The sequence below is a fragment of the Cavia porcellus genome, unplaced genomic scaffold, assembly GCF_034190915.1.
Source record: "Cavia porcellus strain 051 isolate PalLab524CR breed Dunkin Hartley unplaced genomic scaffold, mCavPor4.1 scaffold_8, whole genome shotgun sequence".
In the NCBI taxonomy this organism is placed as follows: domain Eukaryota; kingdom Metazoa; phylum Chordata; class Mammalia; order Rodentia; family Caviidae; genus Cavia; species Cavia porcellus.
In genome coordinates, this window is record NW_026947491.1 from 30,250,357 (window position 1) to 30,268,653 (window position 18,297).

General features: G+C 34.3%; 1 protein-coding gene across 2 annotated transcripts in view; it reads right to left on the reverse strand.

The window, feature by feature from the left end:
* The window catches only part of Cpne8 (copine 8), a 219,847-nt gene that overhangs the window by 31,617 nt on the left and 169,933 nt on the right, over positions 1–18,297 (reverse strand). For both annotated transcript variants that reach the window (XM_063254539.1, XM_063254540.1), the window contains 2 exons: positions 10,194–10,240; positions 1,908–2,089 (listed from right to left, as the gene is read on the reverse strand). In XM_063254539.1, coding sequence (XP_063110609.1) covers positions 1,908–2,089; positions 10,194–10,240 — 229 coding nt within the window. The remainder of the gene's footprint in view (positions 1–1,907; positions 2,090–10,193; positions 10,241–18,297) is intronic.

Consider the following 18,297-nt stretch of genomic DNA (forward strand, 5'->3'; position numbering starts at 1 on the left):
ATATTCCTTCCTCATGGGTAGGAAGAACCAATTTTGTGAAAATGGCATATTCCCAGGAATATTACACAGAACTATGTAATCTCAATAAAAATACCATTAGCATGCTTCACAGATGGACAGAAAAGATTCCTAAAATTCACTGAGAAATAGGAAAGACCTCGAATAGCAAAGATAATGTGGGTCAACAAAGGCAAGGGGGGAGATATCAGAATCCCTGACTTATTGTACTACAAAGCTACTTTGATAAAACCAGCATGGTACTGGCAAAAAAAAAAAAAAAAAAAAAAAAACAGACCTGAGGAAACATATTAGAAAATGAAGACACAACTATAAACACACTCAGTCACCTTATCTTTGACAATAGGGTAAAATACGTTCACTGAAAGAGAGCTTCTTTAATAAATGGTGCTGGAAAAATTGGCTTTTCACATGCCAAAGACTAAAACTACACCCATGCCTATCACCATGCACTAAAACTAAAGTCAAAATGAATCAAAGATCTAAATATTAAAACAAAACAAAACAAAAAAAACCCCCACTAAATTTACTGGAGAAAAAATCAGGTAGAAATCTTGAAGTCACAGGGGTAGGCAGAAAGTTATGAACAAAAACCAAACTGCACAGGAAGTACTTCAAAGAATCAGTAACTGGGTTCTCACCTTGTTAAGAAGCTTTTTCACAGCAAAAGAAATCACCGATAAGTGAAAAGACAATCCACAGACTGGGAAACAAGTTTTAGTCAACTCTCTCTCAGACAAATGACTTCTATTTAGAACATTTTATAAATAATTGAAAAAAATTAACCTGTCAAATTGAAAAAGCTAATCAAAAATAGGCATCTGAGATGAATACACACTTCTCAGATGAAGAAATACAAACGGATATAATATATATGAAAAAATATTGCACATCACTATTCATTCAAGCAATGAAAATTAAAACAGCACTAACATTCTTTCTCACCCTAGAAAGAATGGCTATCATCAAGAAATCAACCAATAACAAATGCAGGCGAGGGGGGGAAAAGGAACCCTTCTCCACTGTTGGTGGCAGACTGGTACACCTCTTATGGAAATCAATCTGGAGATTTCTTAAAAACTAGGTCGCATTCGACCCAGTTAGTCCCTTCTGGGTATATTCCCAGAAGAATTAAAGGCATCACATCACAGTGATATATGTACACCATGTTTATAGCAGCACAATTTTGTAAAAGCTAAATCTTGGAACCCACCCAAATGCCCATCAACTGAGGAATGTATAAAAAACAAGTGGTATTTTTATATAATGGCATAATACTCAGCTACAAAGAAGGATAAACTCAGGACTTTTATAGGTAAATGGCTGCAACTAGAGATCACACTCATAAGAGAAATAAAACAAATTCACATGTGTGAACATCATATTGTCTCTCTAGTGTAAGTAACTAAAATAGTAAATAAGATCCAAAATCTACAACACCTATTGTGAAAGGGAAAGAAATTACTGAAAAGGAAAGACGAGTGAAAGGAGCAAAGAAAAAAATAAATATATATACAAAAGACTACTAAGAGTTATACTACTTATTTAAGTTTATTAAAAATGGTTTGTGCTTATATTGTTTGATCAATTATGCATGTCTACATCTTGCAATCTGAGAAATTAATTTGAAGATAACAATACATACTATATTAACTATTGTTAATTTTATATCATCTTGTTTTGAAATTCTGCATCATTGTTTTTATTGGGGGTTTTCTGTATTTAAAAACAACCACACAACTTCAGTTAGACTTATGTATAAATACTCAAAGTGAACTGAATCCATGGTCCGCAAGTTTTGCTACATAAACGGGTAAAGAAGTAGTAAAAAAAATCAGTATTAAAATACACATTTCTTAAAAACACCAAATCTTTGGCAGTATTCTTACCAAAGCAAATTCATGAGATATCCTTCCATCTGGAGGCAGTTTTGCACCAAAACCCAGAGCTGGGAACATCTTGTCACTGTCATAATCCTGGACAATTTCTCCCACGGCTTTCAGTGCCATGCCATAAGCATTCAGCTGGTAAGGGTTCATGTAGTGGAGAGAAGTGGGCTGGGCAGGGTTGCCTGGTGGCAGGAAAAATATTTCACATGTAAATAATCAAGATAAGGCTTTTTATGACATTGCTTTTGATGTCCCTTTCAATGAAATTTTCAACAGTGTTTTTGTATCTACAAATATGTTTTTATATCTACATTCGTCGTGTTTGTCATATCTCTTTCATATGGATACCAACATGTAAATATTTACTATAATATCAGACCCACAGAAAGTTTCTCAAAGAAATACCAAAGCATATGCAGAATTTTCCAGAAATTATTCCTTATTGCCTATCTCATAGACTATTTTTGATTTTCCATTCTACAAGTGTACAAAATAAGATTTTGCTAGTCTTATTCATAATGCAGATATTTTTTGTTTAAATCATGAGTCCTTAGCATGAGTTCTAATGCCGATAATCAAAGGATCCAAGTAATTTAATGGGGTTTGATAATTAAGGCCTTCCTAATATTTTCAAATGTGAAACGAGTATTTGAAACATATCCCAATTGGAAAATATCATTCAGATTTTCTAACTGGATAATAAATTAAAAGCCACAAAGTAAGAGTAAAGCCTTAGTATTTTTAGAAAAAGATCTGTAAACTCTCTAACCTCATGCTTACAGGTAAGATATTGTAAGTTTATGTGTTCAAAAGTGATTAAAAATAATACAGCACCAAAGACTTGTGAGCTTACCTACTACTGTTACTATTGTCTGAGTCACTTACCAGTCCTATATTACTAAAACAATTGTTCCTATGTAGTATGCTGTATTTGAATGGAGATGAAATTGAAAGAGAATGTCATTCATGTGCTACCAGCTCCAACACACTGAGATTCACATTCAGTTACTCTAATTAACAGGACAAAGCAGCCAGAAAGTCCACTTAATTTCTTAAGTGAAAATGGAAAGTTAAATGCAACTTGTAATAGCACACAAAGCTCAATTTCACAGCAGAAGGCTGCCTGCGGAAGTAAGCTGCAGTGATTAATTCTTCTCTGATAAGAGAAAAAATTAACACGTAGAATTTGAGATCTAGACAGAAAACAAAGGCTTTCCCTCCCCCTTTGTTTGCCATACATATAATTTTTGTCCTAAAGATACATTCATAAGTACTGACTGCATATGACAAAATTTCTAAAAAGTGACTTCTGACCAAGATACTTAATATTCACTTCAACCTAACTAACTTTTCTGGGGATTGAATTTAGGAACTTTCCACTGAGCTATACTCCCAGTACTTATATTTAAGATAGGACCTTGCTATGTCACTTAAACCTCTTCATCTTTTCCTTTCAGAAGTAAATCTCTATACCTGAGGAATATTGTCCTTAAGGACCCGGGGCTTTTCTTTGGAAATAAATCATCAAGAAAGACAACAGACAGAACTGCTGCCTCCCTCCCCAGGGAGAACAAGCATGGGGAACTTCTGGGAGCATCCCTTCTCCTGTCCTCTACACTCACTAACTGCCATTAGCAAACACCGATTGCCTACTTGCATGGACCACATCCCTGCTCACGCCCTCACCCTTCCCCACACCTCTTCACCAGCTGACTTACAACCCACAGCCTCTTGTATCAGCCCTGTTGAGTTCTGTTTCTCTTCCCTATTTCCAAAAAGTATTGAATAAAGCCTTCTTGTCTTTTTAATTTATTCAGTACAAATTTTCCTTGCTACTTACCTCCAAAGTAGGGAGGGACTTTGCCACTTGATCAAATATAAGAATACCATTACTGGTTATTTAGAACAACTCTCACATATAAGAAGCAGTGTTATCATTGCCAATATGGCAAATGAAAATAACTAAATCACCAAAACAGGAAGTAACGTTTAAAAGTATCATCAGCACTGTACCATGTCTTACTGTCTTACCTATATACAGGAGGATGTCCTACCAAACTAAGGGTGTTGCCCATCTCTCTCCAGAGTTTCATTCAGGCCTGCCCAGCCACTGGACACTAATGGGACTTTCTAAACTGCACCCAGTCCTGAAATAAATTCATCTTTTTCTCCTTTAGCTTATGTCTCACATGGACCAAACAATTTCTTGTTTACTCAGGCGGTGACTATTTTTCCTTTCATTCTCTTATAGCTCTTACGTTCTGCACAACAAAATTTAGTAGCTGAAAAATAAACTGGTACGTCCTTGAGTCTGTAGTCATGTAGGTTCCTCTGTTATAAACAATAAAAATGCTTAGGCTAAGAAGGCGAGGGCCCAGTTACTAGCAATACTACTTGTAATACATATTGAACATCTTCCATCTCTGTACCTCACTTAAGCTATTCAGACAACTCATGACATAGCCATTTTGTTATACCCATTTTTCAGATTAAATCACTTGCTCCAAATCATACAGTATCGTAACTGGCAACACAAGAATATGAGTCACAGTCAGATTCTCCTGCCCTTGTTCCTAGCTGTAATTTTTAAAAGTATTTTAAGTATTTTAACCTCATAATAACTATCAAACTTACATAGGATTCTGGTGCAGAGGTGTACTAGTCTGTCATAAGAAAATCAAGTTTGACTAGATTCTTTCTTTCATGCTTTTTGAAACAAAATTCACTAACTTACAAATTTCCTGTACATTTCTATGATTTGTAGCATAGTATATTCAGAAAATTGCACAAACATCACTACAGTCAATTTTAGAACATTTTTTGCTCTTAGCTGTAATTGTTTAAACTACTGGTAGTATTTTAATCATATAATACATATATATATATATATATATATATATATATTTCTCACATAAGAGAAACCATCGGATATTAAACTTATTTGAATTATTTAATGTAATGTTATGCTCAAGTTGAATCCATTTACCTGTGTGTGCCTCAACTTTATCTTCCTTTATGGCAGTGTAGTATTTCCTTTGTGTATAAATACCTCATTTTCTTTATGTTGATGAGCACGTAGGCCATTTTTAAGATTTGCAATATGATGATTTTAACTCTTTTGGAAAGACACCTAGTAAGGGAATAGCTGGCTCCAATGGAATTTCTATGTTTAGTTCTGTAAGAAATCACCACACTGAATTCCACTGTGGCTGCACTAGTTTAAATTCTTGCCAACAATGTAAAGCCACAGAAGAGTGGCTTTCTTCACCTACATCCTAGCCAGCATTTATTTTCTGATTTCTTGATGACGGACACTCTTTCTGGAGTAAGATAGCTTCTCAGATCCATTTTAATATGCATTTCTCTAATGGCAAGAGAGGTCAAACACTTTTCATGTTATCTACTGGCCAATTTTACCTTTGAAAAGTGTTCATTTAAGTTGCCCATTTTTTATTAAGATTTTTTATTTTGGGGTCTAATTTTTTAGTTATTTATCTATTCTAGATATTAGTCCTCTGTGCAAGGAACAGCTGGCAAGATGTTTCCTATTTTATAAGTTGTTGCTTCACTGTTGGTAGTTTCATTTGCTGTTCAGAAGTTTTTAATCAATAAATGTGATTATACTGAATCAAAATGTTTTCAAAAGAGGCTGCATCATTTTACATTCCCATCCACAATATTATAAGAAGTCCTATTACTCTGTCTTTTCACTTTGTTATCTCATTAATTATAGTCATCCTAATTGGCATGTTATCTCCTTGAAGTTTCAATTTCTATTTTCTGAAGCCTAAATGCTTAGAGCCTTTTCATCAACTTACTGTCTATCTATATATCTTATTTGGAGAAGCATTTATTCAGATTCCTTGCCTATTTTTTATATTTTGATTGCTTTTTATTAGTTGTATCAACCCTTTCCTTATTCTAGACACAAGTACCTGGTGTGATGGTGAGAGGCACATTTTGCAAATATTTTGTCTCTCTGGGGACTTTTCTTTTCACTTTATTCTCCCTTTCTTCCTGGGTTGAACTCAGTGCCTCTGAGCTACATCTTCTCTCCACCCTTATTTTTACTGAGAGAGGATCTTGCTAAATTGCCTGGGATAAATTTGAACTTGTCCTTCTGCCCTGGCCATCCAGAGTTCTGGTATTACAGGCATCTTTGCTTAATAGTGTTCACTGAAACATGTTTCAATTTTGATGAAGTTCAATTTATCTATTTTTACTATTACTGCCAAGATATTGGTGTTAAAATAAGAATCAAGTGCCACACCCAAAATCATAAAAGCACATCGTTTTCCTTTCTTCTGAAAATTTCAGATCTATAATTCTTATATTTAGGCAGGCATTCCATTTTCAATGAATTTTGAAATATATTGTGAGCCAAGAGTCTCATTCTGTGCATCTGCCCAGTTGTTCCAGCATTGCTTGTTAAAAAAAACTAATTTTTCTCGTATTGAATTGTCCTCATATCCTTCTTGACAGCAGTTTATCTTGAACACGAGTTTATTTCAGGAATCTTAATTCCATTTCATTGATGTTATATTTCAATGTTTAAAGCAGTACGACATTATTATTATTACCGTTGCTTTATAAACATTTTTAAAAGTTGAAAATGTGAATCTTCCTATTTTATTTTCTTATTCAAGTTTTCTTTGGCTCCTCTGGTTCCTTTACAGTTCTACATAGATTGCCATATGATTTTTCCAACCTTAAAATAAAAGGCCTTTCATATTTTGATAAAGATGATACTGTGTCTGTCAATTACTTTGAGAAGTTCTGCCATTTGAATAATGATGGATCTTCTAACCCATAAACATGGCTTATTTTTTCTATTTATTTAGAGTTTCTATCTATTATTAGAATTTATTTTGCCAATTGTTTTCAAATTATAGAGTATGTTTTCTACTGTTTTGTTAAACATATTTCTAGTTATATTATTCCTTTTGATACTATTATAAATGAATTTTCTTAATTTTGGGGGGAATTGTTTCTTAAAATTATACATAAAAACTGGCTTCAGTATAAATATTTACCTTCTATCATACAACCTTGCTAAATGCATCAGTTATAAAAGACTTTTAGCAGATTCTTTAGGATTTTTATATACAAAATCATACTATTTGCAAGTAGACATAGTTTCTGTCCTTTCAATCTCAGTATTTGTTTTTGTCTTGCCTGTTTCTATGGTCACAGTATTTGACACAATATTGAATAGAAGAGGAAAGAACAGACAGACATTCTTAGCTTGCACCACACTTCAGACAAAAAGCTTCTAGCTTTTCATCATTAAAGTATAATGTAGCTCTAGTTTTTCACAGATTTCCTTTATGAAATTCAAAATCTATTCCTAATTTGTTGAGTGTTCTAAACCATGAACATGTATTGGATTTGGTCTAACACTTTGCATCAATTGAGCCTGTTTTATGATTTTTGTATTTTCTTCTACTGGTAGGGTATATTACATTATTTCATTTTTGAATATTGAACTAATTTTGCTGGGATAAACCTTATTTTGCCATATGATACAGTTCTCCATGATGCAGAATACAATTTGGTTCCATTTTTTGAGGAGTTTTTCCTTCATGTATATTATTGAGCATTTCTTTTTAGAATGTCTCTGTCTGACTTTGCTAGCAAAGAAAGAATAGTCTCATAAGACAAACTTCATGTCCTCTTCTACTTTTTGCAAGAGACTGTGAAGAATTGATATTATTTATTCTTTAAATATGTGGTAGAATTCATCAGTGAACCTATCTGGGCCTCAATCTGGGTAAACAAACTTTGAGACTAATATTTTGGTTTCTTTTAATTAATAATTCATTTTCCTACTGTGAAGCTATTTAGATTATTTGTTCCTAAATAAATGTAAGTGCCTTGGATTTTTCTGTTATAGATTTTTACTTTCCTCAGTTGTGCTAAAATTTATTAGTAAACAAAACTAGTTTTTAAAACAAATTGTACTTTATCATTTTATCTTTTATGTTTACTGAATGAAAATATTATAAAGACCATTAATTTGAAGCTACAATGTTAGAGAATATACTTAGGATGTAGTGAAAAGTTAGCTGGTTTAGTGTTCAGTCTCCTCATCAGTAGATCCAACTTTAGAACCAAGAAGCCAAGTCGTATTTATTAGTGAGCAGATTATTCTACATCTGGTCTTCATTTGAATAGAGGACTTTTGCATTTAGTGATCTTTGTAGAGTTCTTTCCTCTGCAAATTCTATTATTTGTGAAATGTGCATAAATGTGAGAGAAATGTGAACTAAAAGAAATGTAATTTGAGATACAGTCACAACAATACTGTAATTTAAAAACAAAAAGCCTACAGATGCTCTTCAACCTAAAATGGAGTTATGCCTGAATAAACTTTTTAAACTTATCTTTGGGTGGAAATACCACAAATCAAAAATTCACTTAAAGCACCCAGCCTATGGGAAACCACAGTTTAGCAACCCAATAAACTTCAGGGCCTGAATCATTTCCTCTGGTGTTAGCAGGGCTGACTGAGTGCTGGGCCTCACCACTCCTGGCCAGTGTTGAGAGAACACTGTACCTCTCTTAACATCTAAGAACTGTTTTCATGCATTTGAAACAAAATTGTTTCAAAATAAAATTAAACGTCTACCAAATTTTCCTCCCTAAAATGTTGGATATATGAATTATCAATACCCATATGTAGAATATATGTAAGCTATAATATCAGTATTTCTATTTTTGTAATACTGGGGATTGAACTCAGGGCCTTTGCACTGAGCTATATCCCTGGCTCCTTTTTTAAATTTTGAGACAGATTTTTCTTAGTCACTAAATTTCCTAGATTGCCTTTGAATCTGTGATCTTTTTTGCTCTGGCCTCCCAGAGTACTGGCATTACAGCTGTGTGCTACCATACCAAATGAATACGACTAATTCATTAAAATAAAGGAGTGTGTGTGGAGAAAAAAGAACTGTTCTACACGGAGTCAGAAAGTAAACTACTACAATCAGTATAGAAATCATTACAGAGATTCCTCAAAAAAACTAAAACCAGAAATTCCATTTGACCCAGTTACTCCCCTTCTAGATATCTTTCTGAAACAGTTAAAGACATCATGATGCAGTGATCCGTGCATACCCATGTTTATAGCATCATAACTTTAAATACTTATATCTTGGCAGCACTCTATCTGCCCATAACTGGATGAAGAAATAAGGAAAATGTGGTTATTTATACACAATGGGGTACTGTTCTGCCATACAGAAAGATAAAATTGAGCCATTTGTAGGAAAATGGATGTACTTAAAGACCATAATGTTAATGAAATAAATCAGACACACCAGCTTAAGTATCACTTTGTTTCTTTTATATAAGAAACCCAGAGTAAACATAAAGAACAAAATAAAAGATGGATAACAGGAAGTAGGGAAACATATTTCTCAAAGAGGAAAGGGATAAAAAGTTGGAGGGAGAGGGATGAAACGGAAAAAGGAAAAAAGAAAAAAAAGGAAGCGGATGTTATATGTATGCACCAACTCCACACCAGGAATGTAAACATTGCGTATTTTAAACATGTACCAAAACAAAAAGAGGGAAAAAAAAAGACATGGATGGAAGAGCTGGGGTGGGAAAGGGATGAAAAAAAGTAATTAAAATGTGTTCTGTACATTTACAACTTCCCACATGAATATAAACATAATGTACTATATATATGTACTGATAAACTAAAATGCAAAAAAATTGAATAAAAATTGATTTGTGTAAAATATATGTACTATTGGAATGTACTAATAAAGATGAGTATACAATAGAACTATAAAATGAGGACTCCGAGACACATTGCAGTGGTATAGTTTTACGTAGCAAAGAATAAAAGAATTAGGCATATAAGATGGTTTTACCTCTAAAATTTACATTGTTTTTAGTTACATTTAAAACAAAATGACAATATTTCAACATTTAATAAATATTTCTGTTATACTGCTTGTAGTCTTTTACATATCTGACCTATTCTGTAATGCTAAAAATAAAGGAACTTTTTAATGACAGCAGCGATTTTTTTTTTTTTTGTAACAGAACTCGAACTTAGTACCTTGCACTTGCCAGGCAAGCACTTATGCTGCTGAGCTACATCCCTTGCCCAAGAAATTTTACTGAAAAAGGCAAACTTTTAAGGGAAAATATGTAATATTTCAAAAATATGTAAATATAAGTAAACATAAGGATGAAATTTCTAACCCTCATAAAAATAAAATTGTTTTTCTTAATTGAGGTTAGTACTTCTCAGGGCATAATCACAATACTTACCATTTGATGCTGTAAAATCAATAGCCACTGTGAAGTTAATTTGTGTTCTAGAATATAAGCAAAGAAAAATTATTAACAACTATGAAAGGAGTTTGTTTGTTTTTTCTTTAGTGCCACTGATCTTCTTCAATGTTAATTTGTTGCAGGAAATTTCCCAAGCCAAGTCAAATCAAAGGGAACCAAAAGGAAGACTCTTTGCACCAAGGAGATAAGAAGGCAGCATTTAATCTTTACACCAGTGGACTGTTAAGATTTTCACGCCAGTGGACTGTTGAAGGGATAATTCCTCCACAGCAACCATCCTGAATCAGGAAGGAGTTTAGAATTATATAGAATTAGAAGTGAGAGAGCTGGGGATTTAGCTCAGCGGCATAAGTGCCTGCCTTGCAAGCAGGCAGCCGTGAGTTCGATCCCCGGTGCCTATAAAAAAAGAAAAAGACAAAAAAAAAAAAAAAAAAATTAGAAGTGAGAGGTACAAAGCAAGTGACCAAACGTTTACATGAATGTTACATACATTGAATCACAGATTGACAGGCAGGCTAGTTTTCAAACAACAGAAACACTCAGGAATCAGGAGAGAGGGCTCTTACAGGATGAGCACAGTTAAGGGCATTACCATAGTATAGAAATGTTCTAGAGAGAGGGCATTGACTGAATGAGCATGAATCAGCCCAGGGTTCCCTAAGGTACAGACAATTACTCTGACCTAGTGCTCATCTACAGCTGGGCTGTAGACACTGTCCAGAGTCAATTGAATTTAGCAGAAACAGAACAGCAATTTGATCAGAGACCTCTAATTGATCATGAACTAGCTGTAAGTTTACCATCTCATGAATGTGTTTCTACATTATAACTGTGCTCCAACAAATTAAGGCGAGTATGTTGCACTAAATACTGGATAGCATTAGATAGGCAGGTTTGTAAGGTAAGAACTGGATTTGAAATAATTTTTATAGCCATACTATTGTAAATTAAAATAAAGTCTTAGAAGTAACAGTGGTTCACCCCTTGAACTGTAATAACTGAGAGGCTCATAGTGAAAAAGTCAAACTCCTAATAATACTTGCAAGTCTCAAATGCCAGTGTTTATTAATTCAATTATTAATTTGAAAATCCTTCTAATGAAATTATTATACTTCATCGTAGTGAAACTAAATAACATTCCTTAATTTTTCAACAATTATGAAAATAAGATTCTCCTCTATTTTCTTCTGAATATTTTAGATACCAGTCTACCTCAGTGTTCCTTTTTGTGTATATGTATTTATAGATTATTGATAAATGCAGAGAGATTGATGGAATTAATTACATATGCTTAAAATTTTCAGCATCAGTTTTTTTTAATAGATTTTTTTGGCTTCAGTTAAAACTAGATAGATTTCATTTAAGATACCCATTCTTTGATATACTTAAGACTCTTTCTATATGTAATTCCATTTCTTTCATACCAAAGAAGATCTGTAAGTCAGAAACGAGTGATATATTACTGTAATTACCTGTAATCACATCTAACTAAAAATAATTATTGAAAAGTAAATCATTTGAAAACATAAAGTACTCAGAATGATTTGGCCAAAATTACTTGTGACATACTGAACAACTGATTCACAACTTCAAAGCCTGGAACTGTTGGATAAGTGGTAATGGTGAAGATGGGATTTAGCTTATAAATAAGCTTCTCTTAGAAGAAATACCAGATTTCCTTCTTTCTCCAAAAATTCGGCCTGAAAAGACCTAAATACATGTCATGGATTGAAGCAAATTCATATATTCTGTCCCCTAAGCAAGGAACAGCTTTTGTAGCTACATTCAACAAAAACTAATGCAGATTCCCTTTATAGCTGTGTGGCAACTTTTTCCTCAGGGTAAAAATGAGGTTTATAGGCTAAGAATATAGGTTAATTTGGAACATTACACTAATCTGCCTGAATAAAAGTAAGTACAAACTTTTTGCAAAAGAAGACAGAGACATTTGCGAGAACACTGGGAGGGACAGCAGCGTGAGCACACTGCTTGATCATTCTACTGCATGCGAACAAGGGATGGCAACTGAGGGTAACGAGGGGTCTTGAACCAGCACAGCTTTTGAATCTGCAAGCACTAGGTTTGAGTCCCAGCAACTCCAGTCATGTCCTTAGCCAAATTTCAAAATTCTCAGAGAGTAACTTCTTGGCACTTAATAAAATGAGAACCTAGAGAAAACAATATGAAACACTCTATATAAAATATGCTGAATATTTAATTTTATTGTATGTATAATAGCTACACATGTTAGTATGTGCATGATGTGTAGTTTCACAGGTTATTTAAATCTCTTTGATAAAGACAATATTTTTATCCTATTATTACAGATAAGGAAATTTATGCTCACAAAACTTAACTTCCTACACTAATATTAAATGCCACCATTGGAATTTGAATTCATATTCAACTTCAAAGACTATGCTCATGTTTACAGTACTTTGCTTCTCCAATTTAATATTTGCAGCCTGACTGGATATAACGGAAACAGTTTGAAGGATAATGATAATTATGTTGCAAATCTAAAAAGAAAAAATATGGCAAAGACATTTTTAATGATAAAGGTATCAAGACATAATCTTGCACTTGGGTAAATCTGTCTGATCAAGTATGTTATCTGTTGTGGAAAATTCCCAAGTCAAGCCAAACCAAACCACACAGAAAAGAGACTCTTTACACCAGCAAATTTCGGCTCTTCACACCAAAGGACTGTTGCAGGGGTAATTCCTCCAAAGCAATAGTCCTGAATTTAGAAAAAGCTTAGTTCATATAATATTTAGAAGTGGGAAGTACAAAGCAAGTGACAAAATGTTACATAATTGGTTACACACATTGAGTCATATATTGACGGACAGGCTGCTCTTGAAACAACAGAAACACTCAGGGAACAAGGAGAGGGGTCCCTTATAGAATGAGCACAGTTAAGGGCATTGCCATAGTATAGAAATGTTCTGGGGAGAGGGTCCTTACAGAATGACCACATTAACGGCATGACAATACTACAGGAACGTTCTGGGGAGGGCCCTTGAATTAGCCCGGGATGCCTTAAGGTAGAGACAATCGCTCTGATTCAGTACTGTCAGCAAAGATATGCAGCTGGGCTGTAGACACCGTCAGGTCAACTGAATTTAGCAGAAGCAGCAGAACAGTAACTTGGTCAAAGACCTACAATTGATCATGAAATATCCATAAGTCTTCCATCTCATAAATGTGTTCCTACATAATAACCATACCCCAACAATCAACTACATTAATCAAAAAACTCATCTGGGCATATGTCTTTCTTATTTTATTTGAATGGTACTTCATGAAGAATGAAAAATAACTCTGACCTTTAAGAATACACATTGGAATACTAACTCAAAGTTCAACCTTCGGTCAAACTTTCCTTAGAGAACAAAAACACACACTTCTTACTGACAGTGTTTCTTACAACATCCTCCACACAATGCTTTCTACACATATTTGAAGATTACTATGTCTCTGGGTGAATGCACGCGTTTGTTTTGTGCTTCTTTCTAACTCCTACTCCAAGGTAGCCTAGGATGACCCACATCACCATCAACTTCTCTAAACCCTTGCTTGCAGAAAAAGACAAAAACCAACAAAACAAAAACACTTCAGTGGCTATATATATAGAAGGGCCCTCTCAAAGCCAGAGTTATAGTTAGCAAAGCTGCAAGAAAAGCTACAACTATTAACTAAAGAACTATCCTGCATATAAATTTTAAAAAGTAGATATTCACAATTTAACTCAAACTAAGAAGCCAAAGAAAATTATATATAAAAATCACCCAATTGTAAAAAAGAAAACAATATAAAGAGAGGACAACAAGCAAGTACTGGAGGGAAGAAGGAAGGGAAGGAGGGAGGGAGGCTATTTCCTGGCTGGCCTGAGTACAACTGAGGCTTGGGATGTTCCATGACTAAGTACAGAAGATGAATGAGTTGTACCAGTAGATGATAAATAATATTATTTGGCAATCGTGGAATAACAGCAACAAAACCTTTAATGTATATTTGGTGATTGCATTGTCTCATTCTACAAATCAGTGAGACCCTACTGTTTTGAATCAGCAACAGCATTCACATCAGACACAAAACATTGCAGCTTAATACACAAAATGTATCATGGCTGCAAGAGTCCCTTACCTGGAGTCATACCACTGAGCTTTTTCCTTCAAGAAAACTAAAGATCGAAAGTTAGATACTGAGCATCTTCTTGCTGTCAAGCACTGTACTAGATGATGAACAGAAATGAAGGCAAGTGAAATACGACCTTAAATTCCTTGAGCTTACCTTTTCTACCCTTCTGCCATGAAAAACTAATGACAGTCCACCACTTTATCAAATTCATTATCAACAGTATAATTAAAAACTGTATATTTACTGTAACAGCTTACTCTATGATTCATAAAAGGATCCATTCATATTAAAATGTATATTTATTAGGCCAAGTATTCTTTTCATTATATAAACTATGTTAACCAATAAATGTTTTAAAGAAAGATGTTAGCAATTTGACAACTTTAGGCTGTAAGATAAATTTCTCTGGTAAATGATTTGTGTCATAAAAGTGGGCCAAACAACATCATCAATAATTGTGTTACCTCTTTCATTCTCTAATATTTCTTGGAGCCTAATGTTAGAAAAAAAAATCAATCATATATCAAAGTAAAAAAAGTTTGAATTCTTGCTGCTAAACGATTATTCATAAAACAATCACACATAAATCCTTTAAACATTTAGTTTAGGAAATGTTACTTTAGCTGTCATTTTATGTTTTAAAAACAGACCAAAAAAAAGCAGAGTTTTGAGAAACTCAAATTAAGTGTACTATGTTCTAGAATAGAGCTATACCTGCCAAATAGCATAAGTTACTGCTAATATCTCATAAGACTTCCCAAAGCATATGCCCTATATTGCTAAAATACGTACTTAGAAAGTGTCCCTATTTCAGTCTGCCACCTTTCCTAAAGCAGTGAATGACACAAAAATCAGATTTAAAGATGGGAAAAATTTATTAGTATAGCAGGATCCACAAAAACCAAGTATATACATGCAAGTCAAAGAAAATTATATACACGCATGTGCACCCAGAGTCATACCCTCTCAAATATGTTTCTATAGCTGTTATTATAAATTAATTATCGTGAACTAACAGCTGTCATGTGCTATGCAGAACTGTATTCAATTATCCCCAATTTTAAATCGTGTCAAATTACACTAACCGGGGCTGGGGACTTAGCTCAGCGGCATAAGCGCCTGCCTTGCAAGCAGGCAGTCGTGAGTTTGATCCCTGGTACCGATAAAAACGAAAAAGACAAAAAAAAAAAAAATTACACTAACCAAACATTATGAATCCTAAATATGAATTTTTCCCTATATCTGTTAAAATTAATTCTGACAAACACAGATTCAGATACCAGTGCCTATTGGAATCTTGGGTCCATATGTAGTTGACATGCCCACAAACTCTGATACTCCTCTGATTCTGGCTACATGAATACTGCACCGTGTTTGTGCCTCCACTCACCAATGTGTGCTCCAGTTTACAGCTCCAATCTGGAACCAATCTGGAGCCTGCCCTGAAACCCTGCTTCACTTGTCTTGGATGTTGACCTCACTCCATTAGATTTCCTTTTCTTACACTATCTACCAGGACTCCAAAAGGCCCAAACCAAGACTGTACCATGAAAGATCCATCTTTGTTAAAAGGAGTATCTATGTACTTACTCAAAAAAAAAAAAACCATAAACATAGGAGTTTGAATTCCAAATCACAGTTAAACAGGCCGTTGTGACTCCTAGCAAAACAACCAACTCCTTGCACCACCAATTTTCTCACACAATGAAAGGTAACAGCAACTTTGAGGCGATCCACTACATATTAGCAATGAAACTCTAAATATGACATATCTGCCTGCTACAGAATAAATTCATGGAGCAACCTGTGACATCTTGTTCCAATCATTTTCTCTGCTGGATATGAGACATAATTCTTGATTGGGTTAATTCTTCATTAATCATTCCCATGGCTACTGGTCAGTGCATCAAACGGGAAGCAGTGAAACTATAACTAGTGTAGGCAGAAGAGGATGTGTGCTTTCTACAAAATTCAATACACAATCTACTAACATGCATTCTACCTTTAATATCAGCAATTCGAAGCCAGACCAATTGTCTTCCATCCTACCACCTCCTGCCCTTCGTAAGCACTGTTGCTTTATTATTTTTCTTCTTCTCCCAATCTTTCAATTGCCAACAGCTATTTTAGAGAGCAAAGTGTGCTGTCCATAACACAGAAAGAGATAAAAAAATTTTTGTTTCTATAGAAGTTCCTCTATTTAGAAAAGAAATTTTATGTTTAAAGAGAAACTTTTTACCCCACCAATAGTAGAAAAAGATTTGTTTTTCTAGGGTTATTAATAGTTTTGCAAGAAAAAAAAGTATTATGACATCACTCAGTTCTTTTTGTATGCACTTTGGCTGAATGCACATATTTCCATATTACAGAACTAAGAAACTGCCTGATACGAAATAAATTGTCAAAGTTTTGTCTAAATGAACTTTATTTAGGATGGAAGTTCACATGCAGAGTTTTGACTTTGAAATGGTTAGCCCTAAGGAATTATTCACAGAATTAATGTAAGCTGGCAATGAATTCACAACCTTAAACTATATACCTGGATATCTCTAGCCTTTCCAAGTATGTATTTTAAATGTACAAAAATCAGAATCAATCATTAACCAAAACAATGTTTACAACAGCCTTAATGTTTGTAGAAGTTTCTTTTCTAAGCCTTAGTCTAGATAGGCTTAGCTTCGATATGGTAATGCTCTCTGTGAATATTTATGGGAAGCACAGCGGCTTCCTTTTTATTAGATTTGGGCCTGTTCAGAGCTGCAGGGTTTAGCTCTCCACTGATTTGATGAATGTGAAGCACTTGGATGTCACAACAAGAAGCCCTCTAAAAAACATCCTAGACATGTACATTCGGTTTGCAAGTAAGAAATTAGATTAGCAAAAAAAAAAATAAAGAAAAAAAGAAATCTCATTCTCTTGCATGTTCTGGCAAAAAGTGCTCCCTGAGGCAACATATCCAATGTAATGCCATGAATTTTATAAAACCAAGGCAAACACTGTACATCATTATTGCAATTACTTCCAAGTTTTTTTAATCTTCATGAGCTTTCTGGTAAAAGCATTTTTTGGTATCTACCTTGTCTTTAAAATATTCAGCATCCAGGAACTCACTTCAGTCTCAAAATTAGCTCATAGGTAGGCTGCTGTTTTTGTGGGAAGAAGGGTTGTTTTGTTTTGTGAAGACTTTTGCTTCTTTCAAAGGGGTACACAGACCTTTTGTCTACACCTCTAGATAAGATGTCAGGATCCAGACTTTGGGTAGGGGTGAACTGGACCATTTGGGATGAAAGGACCATTTGAGATGAGTTACCCTCAACCTGAAATGTGACTTTTAATCATGCTCTGAAATTTTTTCTTTTCTTTTCCTTTCCTTCTTTCTTTTTCTTTCAGTATATTAATACATTTGTGCAGTATAAAATGTTCACATACCTTGTGGAAATTTGGTACACATACATTACATGTCTTTCTTTTACCCCTTTCCCTTCCCTCTCTCCATTTCTTGATTCCCTACCTTTTAGAGAAGGGTTTGTCTCCCTGCTTACTACTATATACATTGTATTTTGGCCTTTTCATGCTTCTTTTTGTCGTTTTTCTCATAACCAGGGCGATTATCACTGTTATGGTTTATACATTGTGTCACTCCATGAGCAGCAACATTAAATTCAGAATCTCTGTTAAATGGGCCCCTATCAACAAACTCAGCCTGATCTAGGTGTGTATTTTTCCACCATTATTTCACACTCGTAAAATGCATGCCCAAGGATGCTCATTAGGCCTCTGTAAGAGTCAGAAAACTCAAGAAGTTCTGTGGGAGAGTAGTGGGCTTCTTCATGAGTCACACTAAATACTTCACCCTTAGGAGCCTTCTGTGATTTGAGCCTGGTTATGGGTGTAGAGGCAAAAACAGGTGGTAAGGGTGGGTCCTGTGGCACATCAG